At 40.4% G+C, this 14,733-nt stretch overlaps 1 protein-coding gene across 1 annotated transcript; it reads right to left on the minus strand.

The window, feature by feature from the left end:
• Positions 1–11,518: 11,518 nt before the first annotated feature.
• Positions 11,519–14,718, minus strand: LOC310814982 (uncharacterized protein). The gene is made up of 6 exons (XM_083684571.1): positions 14,391–14,718; positions 13,369–13,476; positions 13,141–13,271; positions 12,882–13,043; positions 12,235–12,461; positions 11,519–12,038 (listed from the first exon to the last, which is right to left on the minus strand). Exons 1-6 carry the CDS (start codon positions 14,455–14,457, stop codon positions 11,936–11,938), a joined length of 798 nt encoding a protein of 265 aa, XP_083540697.1. The 5' UTR covers positions 14,458–14,718; the 3' UTR covers positions 11,519–11,935.
• Between the last annotated feature and the right edge of the window lie 15 nt (positions 14,719–14,733).

Genomic DNA, 14,733 nt, shown 5'->3' on the forward strand with positions numbered 1-14,733 from the left:
GCTATCAATATTTACAGCTGGTCAAAAAAAATAAACTGTTTATCCTTTGACAATAACACTAGGAATGGAACCGCACAGCATTTTGTGTTAAAGAAAAGAAAATGCAACTGCAAGAATTGCACACTTTTTCTTCTAGTATTTAGGCCAATCTGATATGGGATGCATTTTGAGTGGCTGGTGATTCTAGCCTCCATTAAACTACCTGTTTTGCTTTTGTACTTTTATTAATATTTTTTAGAACATCAAAGTTTGTACATTTCCCAGTTGGTGTGATCTTCAATTGCACTCAAATAGTGTCAAATTTGTCATTTCAGATAAAGTTGGTGCTGAAATTAACATTCAATTCAGTTTCAGTTTACTTTGTTGTCCCAGATGGGAAAATTTGATTGGAGTCAGGAATCACAATTAAAAACATACAATATACAAATACAATATACAATTACACAGAACAAAACAATCATGGAGGTCTGAAGGGGGTGGTCTTTACTGTCCAACACAGACTTAGCCTTACGGAGAACATGTTGGTCAAAGAAGACAGTGAAGGGGGTCTGTTGGACACCTATAACTTGCCAGGAAATGTCTAGCATGTGTTTTGGAACCTTCTAGGTGTTAGTAAGGTTACCGTGGCATCTTCCACCCCCATCTTAGCCCTATAGGTGAAATGCATGGGGTCCCGTGCCTCCTCAACCATTCCCAAGAGCTCCTTTTTGAATAGCCTTTCAAATTACTTCATGACCAGTGATGTCAACGCATCCATGATATCATGTTTCCCTGGGAATATCCTCAAGCAATTCTCCAGCACCTCCAGCAATCTCAGGATAATAAAGATGTCATTATGTTAGATAAGTAATGATGACAGAGATTTGCCTCAAAGCAGCCATTAACAGCTGTCTGTTAGGGCTGTTTGATTATGTGGATTAGGCAGATAATTTTACTCCAACAGATAAACATAGCCATTTACTAGCCCACTTCAGGTATTGTTTGGTTGGCTTTATCGAAAAGCTTCCATAACTCAGCACAGGTTGCATGGAGCATACTGAAAAGAGTGTCTCCATCTGGGAAGTATTTGTATGTGGATACTAACTCAGATCCCTGATGTTAGTGAGGGAATATTACTGGATGAAATGTAAGGCAAAAGGCCCTCATTCTGAGGTGTACAGACATCCTTTTTGGTTTGGGGAAACAATACAAATAGGATGTAAAACATATGTAAAACTAGGGTTGGGATTCAATCCATTGCAAACAGCAGCATCAGAACTGCCGTTTCAGAAGAGCATTTGATTTGCTCAGTAGTATGTCCTGGATGGAGGTTGTTGACAGCTGATATAAAAACCGTCAGTTCTGTGCCGTGAACTGATAAGCACTGATTACATAACTGGCTGGGAAGTCATCCAACATACGTGATTTGACTGCCGATTTATATCAATTCCCTCTCTATAGGTCACTGCTGTGCAAAGGAATTATGAATCATAGTGCGGAAAGCTGTTATCTGCAATGGATTGAATCCTGGCCTCAGTCGTGAAAATGTCTGCGCAAAGGTCTGTTCACAAGATGTCAATCTGTACCAGTGAGTCCTTCTCATGTTTGTTTAATCACAGGTATTTCATGTAGTCTCCTGCGTTTTGAAAAAGTTAAAGTGAAGTTCAGAAAGCAAAGACAAGAGAAAGCAGCAAGAGTGTGTCCCTGCTGTGGGGGTAAGTGACTATGCGTTTCTTTGAAGATGAAATATCCAAAGTCCTCCCTGATGGTTGAGCTTAGTTATGAGACCCATGAGAGGTAGGATTGAGGGCCTTGTTGAGAGAGAGAGAGAGAGAGAGAGAGAGAGAGAGAGTGTGTGTGTGTTTGTGTGCATGTGTGCATGCATGCGCGTGTATGTGTGTGTGTGTCTGTTTGTGTGCTTCTATGTCTGTCAATGTGTGCCAGTGTGTGTATAGAGCATCTGCTCCCTCTTCATCATCAGTGGTGTTCCTCATGTCCCTCCTGGAGGTTAAGGAGCAGGGATAGAGTGGCCTGATCAGAGCCTCTCCAACAACATGGCCAGAGCATATAAACAGCTGTTGCATGAATACACTGGAGCTACCACCTTGCATTACGGCCTGCTCCTTTTGTTTTTAGATAGGGGTACAGTAAACTGGAAAGAATTACCTTGTCTCAGACATTTTCAGATTTCAATCAGCATTTGAAAAATGGCGACCGGAAAAGACAATTACATTCACGCGACCCGTGCATAATGTACCTACCTGCTGTGCTGTGGCTGTGACATTTCTGACCTTTCTTCAATTGTATATTTGAAAGGACGATAAATAAGATGACTTTGAGAAATGAATGTTAATGACAGTAAAGTTGGTGTGAATGTGGGGTAACTTGAGTGCAATTGTTTTTTAGGTGTACCCCCCCACACGTCTCTTACATACTCCCACCCACCCCCCACACAGAGAGACACAGAGAGAGAGAGAGAGAAAGAGAGAGAGAGTGTGTAATTATAGAAAATATAGATATCTCAATTGGATCTTGAGTTCATAATAGGACATCTACATCGGGTCGGTTTTATTACATTGTTCTCAAGTAGCCTGCGCAAAATACAGAGACTTGAATTGATCGCCTTCCTCTCTCGCCTGTTAAGTGTCCCATTTGTGTGCTGCTGCCTGCTGTGCCTATACAGTATATACATATATTTGAACATTAATTGTAATTGTACATTAATTCTAATCACCGTTACAAAACGTCTCTGTTTGAAAGAATGATATTAAACTCTCCTCATTTGGTTTATTCAATACATTCTCCCTGTATTCATGTCACCAGGTGTCCTTAGTAGTTTTAGTTTATTGGTATTTATAGAATTTTTACATTTTACATGTGCAATTCTGGATGAAGTGTGTAATGTATGTTGTCACCTAAGGAACAACTCAAAGTCCAATTCTGCATATAAAGACTTGTTACGTATTAAACTTTTTTAAATCTGTATTAAACCACTTTGAAATGTTGACCCCAAGGTCACATCCTCCCCTCATTTAAATAAAGTGTTACCATTTCTCTTGTGTCTTTTAGAGAGTTTCTCATTTCTGCCATTGACATTGACAGGTCATTAACATCGCTGTCAGCACATTAGGCCATCTGCACTTGGTTTGTGATAAATGAGACACACTCATCTCAGATCGCTAAATAACTAAACATACTTGCGTGTTAAGAGCAAACTTGTGGAGCAAGGCCTGCCACACATCAGTGGTTGTTTGGCTTATTCTAATGCTATATACCCCTGATGGCCCAGACACAGATGGAGAATCATCTGCCGGTGTTCCCACTTTACTCGTTTTCTTTTTTTCCATCCTCTCCCTTCGGAGGAGTGGGGAGCTGATCTGCCAGAGGAGCCTGTACCTCTTCACTGTTTATCTGACAGTTTATCCCCTTCCTGTGGGCCTAGCCCTCCATCTGTGGGTAGGACAGCCAGTCACCGTAGGGAGGTCCCGTTCTGAGAAGTGATTTAGAAACTTGGCCTTGCCAGGAATCCTTTTCCCCTCCCACAAATTTGTCACACACGAGTTCCCCCACTCACCCCCCCACCCCACCACACCCCCAAAGGAGCTGTAGAGACATCACTGGTAAGATAATAAAAAAAAAAAGGGAAGCACAAATGATTTCCCTGACAGGGGAATACCATAATCCTAATCAATACCTACTCTATCTCTCTCTCCAAAATGGCAACATTGTAATCTATGTACTTGCTTGTACTCTCGCTGGTGATGTAACATCCTCAAGAGGGCTATTCTGATTATTCTTCCTTGATTCTTTACTTGGTACAGATAGTAAATTAGGAGGGAGATGTGCAGTAACAACGGGAGTGAGAGTAAACAAAATATTATGACTGTATACTCAGTGGAGAGAAAGACCCTGTCTTTCGGGCTTTAGTCACAGTCGCTTTCTCATTTTAAGTTGTCAGGTCGGCTTCGTTTTCTTCATTGCTGTTGAAATCCCATACGCAGGTGGTGGGAGCAACTTGACAGTGAAAATATGGCTATTACAAATTTCAACTAAATAGCAAAGACAATGTACACACAGTGAGGCCTGCAGAGACTAGGAACTATACAGCAAATGTCTCCAAATAAAAGCCCCAATAAGAGCGAAATGCTATGTTGTATGCCATGTTGTTAGTCACAGTATTTTTCGCTCGGGGCAGTTGAACCCACATTTTAGGTTGCTGTGGTGTGCAGTTTCGAGTGAGCACACCTCCCCTTCTTTCCTTCAAGTGCAGGTGAGTGAGTGATAACATTTTTGCAAGCCAAGGCTGGAGCTACTGCCTGGTACCCCTGGTTAATTTGCGGATGCCAGCGATGTGTTAAATGGCCATCTGTGATGAGGTGAGAGCCCTACTAATGGCTTCCCAGTCTGGTAGGAAAAGTTTCTGTCTGACATGGGGAAGCGCCCACACACTTGATGTCCCTGGCAAACAGGAACTGACTGTAGAGGGCAAGTTGAGAGTAAATGCATGGGTGCCACTGAATACAACCTGTCAGTCAAAGTTAATTTCAGTCAGAGGGCTCCATGCAATATTTTCTTGTGGAAGTTTCAATGGCATATGAATATATTTAGTCTTGGAGTTTTGTTATGTTTTTTTCGCACAGTTAAATGTTCAAATCTGTACAGGAAGTAAGATGGAGTACTCTACTCAAAAATCATTTTCAAGTATATAATCTTATATAATCTTATATAATCTTAGATTTACTGCCTGGAACAGTGATTTGATGCACTCTTCCAGGAAGTAAATATACATTTGTCAGTACAATATCTATGAGGCTATAATGCACAATCAAATTACAGCTCTCATCTGTAAAATCACAGGATGAAAAGAAGAACCATATCTTCAATTTAACCATATCTAAAGTGCCTTCGGAAAGTATTCAGACCCCTTCCCTTTTTCCACATTTTGTTGTGTTATAGACTCAATTTAAAATGGATTAAATTAAAAGAATTTGCCATCAATCCACACACAATACCCCAGAATGACAAAGCGAAAATTTTCAGTTAATGTATTAAAATTGAAATACAGAAATACCTCATACATAAGTATTCAGACCCTCTTAAAATTAACTAAAATGTAAAAATGTCATTAACACATCACTCAATAAGAATTAAAACAATTGAATTGCATCTTAATGCAAGGATAATAGTTAATGTAATTTTGGAATTAATATCTTATAGGGTCTCTGATTTGCATAGTCTCAGTTTGTGAATGCTGTGCTGCTAGCGAAAGCTCATAGTTTGACCTACATTACATTTAATTTATTTACTTTATCCAAAGCGACTTAAAACACTTGCAAGAGGCAACAGGGGAAACCATCGACTCTATGCTGGTAGGTAAAACACAGCTTGAAAAGAACCGATATTATGTCAAGAGCATTGGTGGTGTATTTAAGTTTCTGTGTGTGAACGAGTTAGGGCTCCGTGGAACAACAGAAACCTTAAAGCCTGACCACCGGGACACCGATGCAGATCTTTTTTGCTGCAGGTCTTTTTAGCTAGCTGATATTGCTAAGGGTATACCTAAAAATGCCAAGTACACCTCTAAGGATATTCAAAACGAGATAATTGAAACACTGGCAAACATTCTTGGAGAGATCAGGAAAAGGTATGCAAACGCTGACTCTGCAAGGTTTTGCATGAAAAGTGATGGGACTAGGGACAGGTGTAATGTTGAGAAGTTGTCTATAATGATTCGGTTTGTAGGTAATTCCATGCCAGAGGAGCATCTGATTGGGTTGCTTGACTTGCTGATGCTGAGTACATGTCCACTGAAATATTGAGACATCTTGTCAGTGTGGAATACAAGGTGCTGTGCAAGCATTGCTTCAAAAGAAGCTTGCTAGATATGTTCCATATATTAATTTCTAGTGCGGGTGCTTGGTGTCTTGAAACTAGCGAATGCAATTCTACAGTCTCAGTCTGTGGATGTGTGCACTGCTTGTGAGGTTGTTGGTGCATCACTGGAGTCCTTAAAAGACATCCGTAAAGATGATTGCTGGACAGAGCTTTCTCAGGCACCTGCTGGGGATGATTCACATCCTTCAAAGAGAAGGAGAACATTAAGTAAACACCTTGGTGAAAGTGTTGTGCGCTCAACTGTGGGTCATACAGATTCTGATGAACCCACCATCACCCCCTGTCAATCTCTGAAAACATCCTTGATAGGGCCATTTCAAAAATGGAAAACAGATTTTCCAAGAAGAATGTAGACCTAATGACAGCCATATCCAGTTTTGTACCCAAATCTAGTGCATTTGTACCCAAATCTAGATTCCACCTTGTTGCACCCTCTGCAAGTGCAGCAGATGATGTGAGTCTGAAAAATGAAATTCTTGTTGCAAAACCAATGTTAATGTCAAGAAATGTCCAAATGAAACAGACCTGTCCACTGTGTGTAAACACCTGCAGGAGTATAAGGAAGCTTTTCCTGTGTTGCATACATTGTATGTAACAGCCCTGGTAATTGGTGTGTCTTCAGCATCACATGAGAGTTCCTTCTCCACACTGTCACGAGTCCTAACCCCCTATCGTCGCACCATGTTACATGAAAGAAAAAGGAATTTGGTGATCTTGGCCCGTGAGAAATCAATAGCAATACCTTAGACATGGATGAATTTCTTAGAATTGTTGCCAAGGGAAACAGGAGACTGATGTTATAGATAGATATAAAGAAATAAAGAAATGGATTTATGACTGATATACTGTACATATACCTTTGGGCTACTACTGGGAGGGGCCCGAATTTCCACCTTGCCAAGAAACTGCGGTATGGTGGACTGATGAGAAATACACTTGAAAATGATTTTTGAGTAAAGTACTCCTTTAACCATACCCAAAAAGATATGGGCCGTAAAAATCCCAAAGGTGAAGAAGCTCATTAGCTAGTACCAAGTCGAACAATGTACTGTATTAACAAGTAGCATAATTACTGCACACATTTTTCTGGCCTTACCTTAAAGTCAGTAATGAGTAAGTTCCATCAAGTATACAACACACAGGGTCACATTTGCCATAATCAAACACTGTTAGTTGAATTTCAGCCCAGTATTTTTGGCCATGACGCTGGTAACCTCTGTAATACAGAGGGTCTCACCTTCGAGAACATTTACCAGTGGATAATTACACATCAGCTCACCGAGCCTGGTGTGTAGATTTACAGAGGTTTGGCCAACTCAATCTCACATTCTGCTTTCAGCATGATCAGCAGTTCCCTGTGCAGGTTCTGTCACAGTAATTTAGCTTTCACTTCAGACCGTATCCTTCACGCCTATCAGTGGATGCATGATTTAAATTCAAATTGAAACGGCACTTATGATTCATTGAGAGTACAAAATGTGCTTCTGACTGATTGTGTTTCTGTGTTCTATTTAATGGTATCACTTTATTGAAACATTTGTGATGATTGAAAAGTAGAGGGGTAGAAACTAGCAAACAAAATGTAAAAGTATTTAGTGCTGTTAAACAACTTCAATTGTTCTAAACAGATTGTGCATGAACATTGAAACAGAATCTAACCGTAAACAGTCAGGACACAGTAAGCACATTGTAGTCCTTGGGGGATCATAGGTTTATGTAAATATTACATGCTTGGTTCTTACATTAGAGGAGAGTCTACAGTAACACTTTACGTAAGGTACAGGGAAGCACAACATCTGTGCACTCAATATATTAATGCATACAGTATTAAAGAAAGCCATTCTTAGGTATCCAAACATCAAAGAGATGATCCAACAGTTTCAATCATAGGATTATAACTGTTTACAAATAATTTAAAAAAATCGGAAAAAATAAATAATCTAAAGGCATAGTTAATGTCTACATACACATGTTAATGTTTTACAAACCCAATACCATTAGTGTACAATGACAATTACAAACCATACATAGAGCTTTTGGGATGTAAGTGAATTCAAGATCATTCAAGACACTGGGGTTGCTTTTAGAGGAGAGCTTTTGTGTGCGTGTGTGTGCGTGTGTGTGTGTGTGTGTGTGTGTGTGTGTGTGTGTGTGTGTGTGTGTGTGTGTGTGTGTGTGTGTGTGTGTGTGGCGTGTGAAAGAGAGGGGAATTGCTGCCTGGTGATGGTTTCGATGGGGCTATTCTCCTAGAGAGAAGCAAAGTGAGGACACATACTCGCCACAAGCGCTTCCCAGTCAGGCATGAAAACAGCATCAGTGTTCCTGCTGCTAAGCTGCCCGGCCAACGACGAAATGAGACTGTCTAATGACACAATACTCTGGGACGTGCCAGGTCGGCGGGCTCGCGTAGATGAGCGTTCCCATGTAATTTCAGCTGTCCATCCCCCCACACAGAGAGGGAGAGAGAGAGAGAGAGAGAGAGGGAGAGAGAATGGCCCCCATAATGAAACAATTTTGGCTCCTCTGAGTGGGTGTTATTACTCAATAACACTTGTTTCTCAGGTGTGTGTGTGGTCAGTAAATTGTACGTATATCTCTTTATTTCTTTTGTCGAGTTGTTTCTGATAAACAAATTTTCACCCGCATCAGAAATGTCAGATAAAGAAATGCATTAATGACTCCAACCGGCAGCTCCCAAATTTCCCAAAAGTGTTAAAATTCCAAGTGTTTAAAATGCATTATGATTCTATTTGCTCCCCAGGTCAAAGAAAGCAGGTGCTCATGAATATAGAGGGAATTAAAGATGCGTGAAGTTATTAATTACAAGTTTGAAATTCGTACAAGGTTATTCTGCGTTTTGCTTGCCAGTCGGACGCGCCTGTCAGTGCGTCTCCTGTTCTCTCTCCCCAGGTGGCCCGGAGGGCTGGGACTCCAGACAGCACTGCTGCTCCGCATTCTTTCCCAATGCTTGAAATACAGACGCAACTGTCATCCCAGGTTCTCATTGCAGACAGTTGCATTGGAGTGTACATAATTTTCATAAACACAGGTCAATACTGTCTGTGCAAGGGGCAGAATATCAAAATTATTATAGCATATCATCACACACACACACACACACACACACACACACACACACACACACACACACACACACACACTATGACCTTTTTAGTATTTATTTTCTCTACAATTGGTCATTTACTTCATGTAGGGAAGAGTGTAAACAAATTATGTGATAAGATTTTATTTGCTAGTGGGTGGCCTTTGTGGCATCTATTGTCAAACTCTGAGACATGAATTTACGTTATGTCTGTCTCATCAGGGAGCTGTGAAAAGATGCTCTCTCCTCCCATCATTGAAAGCATACAAATGCACAGCTCTAAAAACCGGCAAATCACTCTCTCACCGGGAATACCAATTAAAGTTAAAATGGAATGTTTTGTTAAGAGGAGGGGATTGTGATCAAGGCTGTTAGCGAAAGTTGTTAGCAGTGGTTAAATTGCAATCTCCACATGAATGTGTGTCAGTTGATGAAAGGCTGAAACAAAATGCCCTCTTTCACCCTGCAGTCATTATCATTCCGTCTAACTAAAAACAATAATTATATGATGGATTCTTCATTTTCTTCATAGTTTGATCTATGACCAACTGACCAACAGTCTTTGCATCCATAGCCTTGTCTATTAAATTGAGAATGGTTACATTTCTCCAGCCCCATCCCTCAGCTGCTTACCAAAAAAAGTGGTGGGGAGACTGCTTTGTTGTTGTTTGAATCCCAGATTGCCCCTTTAAGAAAATAATTATTCACTTGTCAGTTCATGCAGACTTTGTTCCATGGGCATAAGTTTGATTTTATATATGTGTGGGGGGGGGGTACTTTTTGGCGGGGTATTAAGTGTATTTTCTGCTTTTCTATGCAATTTAACAAGAGTCATAACACCTCTAGTAGGTAATTAAGAGTAAGAGTTCTATATAACAAAGGTATATAACAATAACAATGATAATAGATAGCACTAGAACAGAGGTATGTCAAATATCAATAAGGTGGTATTTAACTTTAGATTTAATTTGGAATGGCCTCTCTTCAATGCCCATAATGTAACTCAGTATTAGCTTACACAAGAATACATGAATTTAGATAACTGAAATACAGTAATTGAGTTGATAGAGGGAGGAAGCAATAAGTGTAAGAATGTTTTTAAAAGGTCCCAAGAATATACCCACGGCCATGTACATCCCTTGAACGTCATGAGAACGTCCTGGGGGACATTGTAAGAACATCTTAATAAGCTCCCAGTGTGGTCCCTAATGATGTCCTGGAGACGTCATGGGAGTCAAAGTTAAGTAGACGTGACTTTAACAGACCTCCTTACGATGTGATTTTGATTGCTGAGATTTTTCCTTTCTGATACATCTAAGCCTTTTGACAGGCTGAACTTGTAACCCTGTGTACCTGCAGTAGCATTTTGGCTCATGAGGTAAATGCTCTCCAGTGAAGGCACTCCATATGAATGACAGGTTCCAAAATAGCACCCATCGATCGACAGCACTGCTGGTAAGTAGAATACATAGATATGTTTTTAAAAAATCCTGAGGAACTCTTTGAATGCAATCTATTCGATGAAGATGATGCCCCTGCTTTGTTCATGCCGACTTTTTAATGAAGAGCTGTTTAATTGATGCAATGGTATTGAAATAACTCTGCTAAACACTTAGTCTTTGAAAGACGCTGAGGTAAGCATCCTGATAATTGAGTAGTTGCCAAACACACTGAAGAGATAGCAACACCCTCCTTTGTCATGCGATTGTTGCTAATCACAGTACTGAGTGTGAACACAAGGCTCCATGTGTTGCGGATGGACAGTGTTTTTACATCTTTATTCAAGTTGGTCACCCTCCAAAAAACTATTATTTTCACTATTGCTAGAGCATACTTTGGCTTACTTTCATTCTGTTTTTTTAATAAGTATTACTGACACATCAACTACAGTCTATGGACCTGGCTCTTGCAGTACACACATTTTCCTCATGACCTTAAAAAACAAGACTTTTTTCTCACCAGTTCGGGGCTCTAAAAATGTGCTAGCTAACTAGATTTACGCCTTGAATTCCACCCTCATCCGGCAAAAGATGCACTGCTTCAAGCAATAACTCACTGTTCAGTTGGTGGCAGCTGTAACCTTCAGGTACTTCTGACTGCCAGTAAGACAGAGAGCTGGGTTTACTGAAAGGTTCAGCATCAGAATGATCATGTAACATGGGCTCCACACAGTGGTGTCTGTCGGAACAGGAAGCTCAAGCATCCAATGAAAGGCCCTTATTTATGTTCTGTGATGAGATGTTTTTCACTTCTGGAAGACATGGCGAAGTCATAGGAACTCTGAATTTGAAGCCTCCCATACTGTAAGTGGTCGTTCTTAGTTAACAAGTGAATATGCTGTCGCCTGTACTTTTTACATAAACTATCACATCTAATATAAGTGTCAGAGGCGCTTTTGAAGTCCCATGCCCTGACCTTAGAGTTGAATGGCTAGCCTCGTGTCTGGGAACGAGACAATGAAAAACTCACAGCAGAGTATGTAGTATATCCAAGTACATTTATTTAAATTATTTATTTAATGAAAATTTCAAGTTTCCAGGATAAAAAAATGAACTGTGCAAACAGACGAGTACAACATTCAGATACAATTTACAAAACAGTTAGCATTCAGCCAAGTTGAAAATAAAGGCAGCAATTTCAAGTTTCATGGAATTTTCTGAACATCTGCAAAAAACAAAAACACATTTCCCTATGCTGACAGCAATTATCATTACAATGGTCATTGTAAAAAATGACACATTTGATACAAAACACATTATACAATCCAAAAAGGCTGCTGAGTTTACTAAATTCAAAGCTTTTTCTCTTACTGACTTCGGAGTACTGTATATTCATAGAAACAATAGTTCCATGAAGGACACCACATCTTCTCAATGGTGCTCATGTTCAATGGAGCAATCCTATAAAACATTTCGATGCAGTAATGATTGTTTTCAGCTGATGATTGTGTCGGGTATTTCAGCACGTGTTCATAGAAGAATCCTCAGCATCTCCTAGAATCCTCTCCAACTCCTGAACACAGGGCAAGATCAACTGACTGTGCTGCTGTGCCATCTTAAGCCTGAAAAGCAAAAACAAAAGATAAGTTGGAATAGTGCAGTCTAGGTATCAATGGATCTTTTCACAAACAGTAAAAGGCACTTACCTCATTCCTCACAAAACATTGCATAAGGTTAATAAATGTATTACAACCATATGACCTTAACTTATCAATTCAATCAAAATACACCCCAAAAAATGTCATCACATGTCCTTACCTCCTGAGGAGCTCTCTGCCTTTGCTGGGCTCTGGGCTGTAGTGTTGCAGAGCAGTGATGCAATGTAGTGCCAGTGCACTGAAACACTTCTGCCTCATTGCATTGTGGCTGCTTGTTTCCCACTGTGGCAGCTCGCTGGTGTACCTCCATGCCACTAGAGTGTGCTCAAGTACAGACTCCCACTCTTCATTTTGCAGTAGGACTTGCCCCCACTCTTCACATGAAACCTAAAAGAATTACAGGATAAACACAATTCAGGTGATGCTCATTCATATACGTACCATCACGCTGACATTCAGTTTATCAAGATTGACATTTAGTGAAGAGACAAATGTTCAAGCTCGATCAATCATATTGTGCCAGGAATACACTACAACATTACAATGTTTAATGTTGTTGTCCCACTAGGTGATTTAAGAGGTACATTTTGACAAATCGCTGTTGGCAGAGTGTACACACAGTACAATAGAAGCTATCATATTCCAGAAAATCATAAGTGCGATTCACTCAAGCGCTATTTGATACACAGTCAAAAAGATTTAATAGACAACCAATGCATGCATTTATGTCCCATTAACACAAGGGCAATGATGTGCACAAATCATTAATTAAAAAACAGCCTGAACTTAAACAGTATTGGCACTTACTTTAAAGGCCACCAAGTATGGGTATGCTTTTCTGTAACAATGTGCGTCTCTGTTGGACCCCAGGCGTGAGTATGGTATTGATCTGTACACATTGGTTTTCTTCAAGTATAAGTCCTCCTGAAGGAGCTTCAGGTCTGAAACAAGGGCTCTGGGCTCTTGCCTCTGAAGATGGAGAGATACAAAGAAGTGGATGAAATATGATGTATTGATGCTGGTGCACAAGACTGATGAATGTATGAACTCTGGTTGATAGACCTACCTGCTCTACTAAGATGAGGGATCTTATGAGCTGCACAAGCTGCTGGTTGGAAAGGGGGGTCTGGTTATCCGCCATTTTGTCACATTGGTCCTCATTCCTACTATTCCATGGTCTGTGCATAGCTGAGTCTACTGTAAAATAAACAAGACTCCATTAGCATTAGTCACAGTACATCACCTTCCAAGCACAACAGGGGCAGCTGAGTATAACACTTATTTGCCTACTTACATGATTGGCTACGTTTTGAATTTGTGGAAAGGTGTCTGCCTCTAACGGTAGCAGACAATGGACCCATCCGAGAACTTAGAATCTCCAGGTAGGACCTTCTCATACGGGCTGAAATAAATAATTGAAAATTACAATTAGTCAACATAAACGATTAAACGATAAATTCTCCAACTCGGGATTTAGTCAGCTCTGATAACACCCTTTATCGTCTATTCAGTTATTTTGCAAGTGAAATTGGGCAAGCTTGATGACAGTCAAAGGAGACAACCACCCGACGAACCATCAAAGTCAATGAAAGAAAGATTTTGTTACAAAACTGTCTTGGCGGGGTCATTTTTATTTCGATACAAGTCTCTCACTATCGGTCCATAAGACTGCATAGAGCAGGATGCTGTCCGGCTAACTTCATCCATGTCTATCCCAGGACCCTGGTCATCTGCGCATTATCCGGTCAGCCCTCTGAGCTAAAGGCATTGCATTAGACAAGGGAGCCAACAGAGCAACTGCAAAATGTGATAACTCTTTAATGGGGAACTGAATATTATAGTGACAATTACAAGCAGACCACTCACCCAGTCAACAATTAACTAATGTTTCATTTTCGACAAAATATAGCCTTTTAGGCCAGTTGATGATAGCTGGTTAATAACAATACTTTTCATGTTTAACCTGACAGCTGACAATCATCCCCGCCAATTATGCAAATTAAATAGCCCGCTAATGTTTTACAACGTTGCCAAACGCCAAAATAAACAATGGCCGGAAAACGCCAAAAGGTTATATTTTACAAAACAACGACAATAAACGTCAGTCATAACTATAAAGCGATGGAAGTGTGTGGCTGCTGCTATAACAGTAAAAGCCCAAGCCTGTAACCCGAACACTGACAGCTTCATCCTGGCTAGCTGGCGCGCGCATTCATTGACAGCTGTAAAGTTGGCGCGTGGCTACTGTTGCTGCAAAGCAGACGGGCTTCTTAGCTAACTAGCAAACAGCTACTAGCTGGTACTTTTCAGACCTACCTGCAGTTTTCGGCTGTGGGGCAGGAATTTCCATCAAGGCACGCCTTTGGTGACAAACTGTGTCCATGTTATGATACTTATAGTACTAAGCAAAACAAATGACTAGTCCCCAAGCTAACCTGGCTATACTTGATAGCTGCTGTAGATAGCTAATTTAGTAGTAGCAAGCTTTTGTTGGCTACAAGTGTGCAATCTAAACAAGTTTGCACGCAGCTGTAAATTCAACCTATAAAGAAAATAGTTTACTTCGTGCTATAAGACGTAGAGCTCTTGGACACACTGAAATTAATTTAAATTCTAAACTGTACATTGGGAGCTTACCACCACGTTCTACACCCGCCTG

This window comes from Argentina silus (genome assembly GCF_951799395.1).
Source record: "Argentina silus genome assembly, chromosome: 14".
Taxonomy (NCBI): Eukaryota; Metazoa; Chordata; class Actinopteri; order Argentiniformes; family Argentinidae; genus Argentina; species Argentina silus.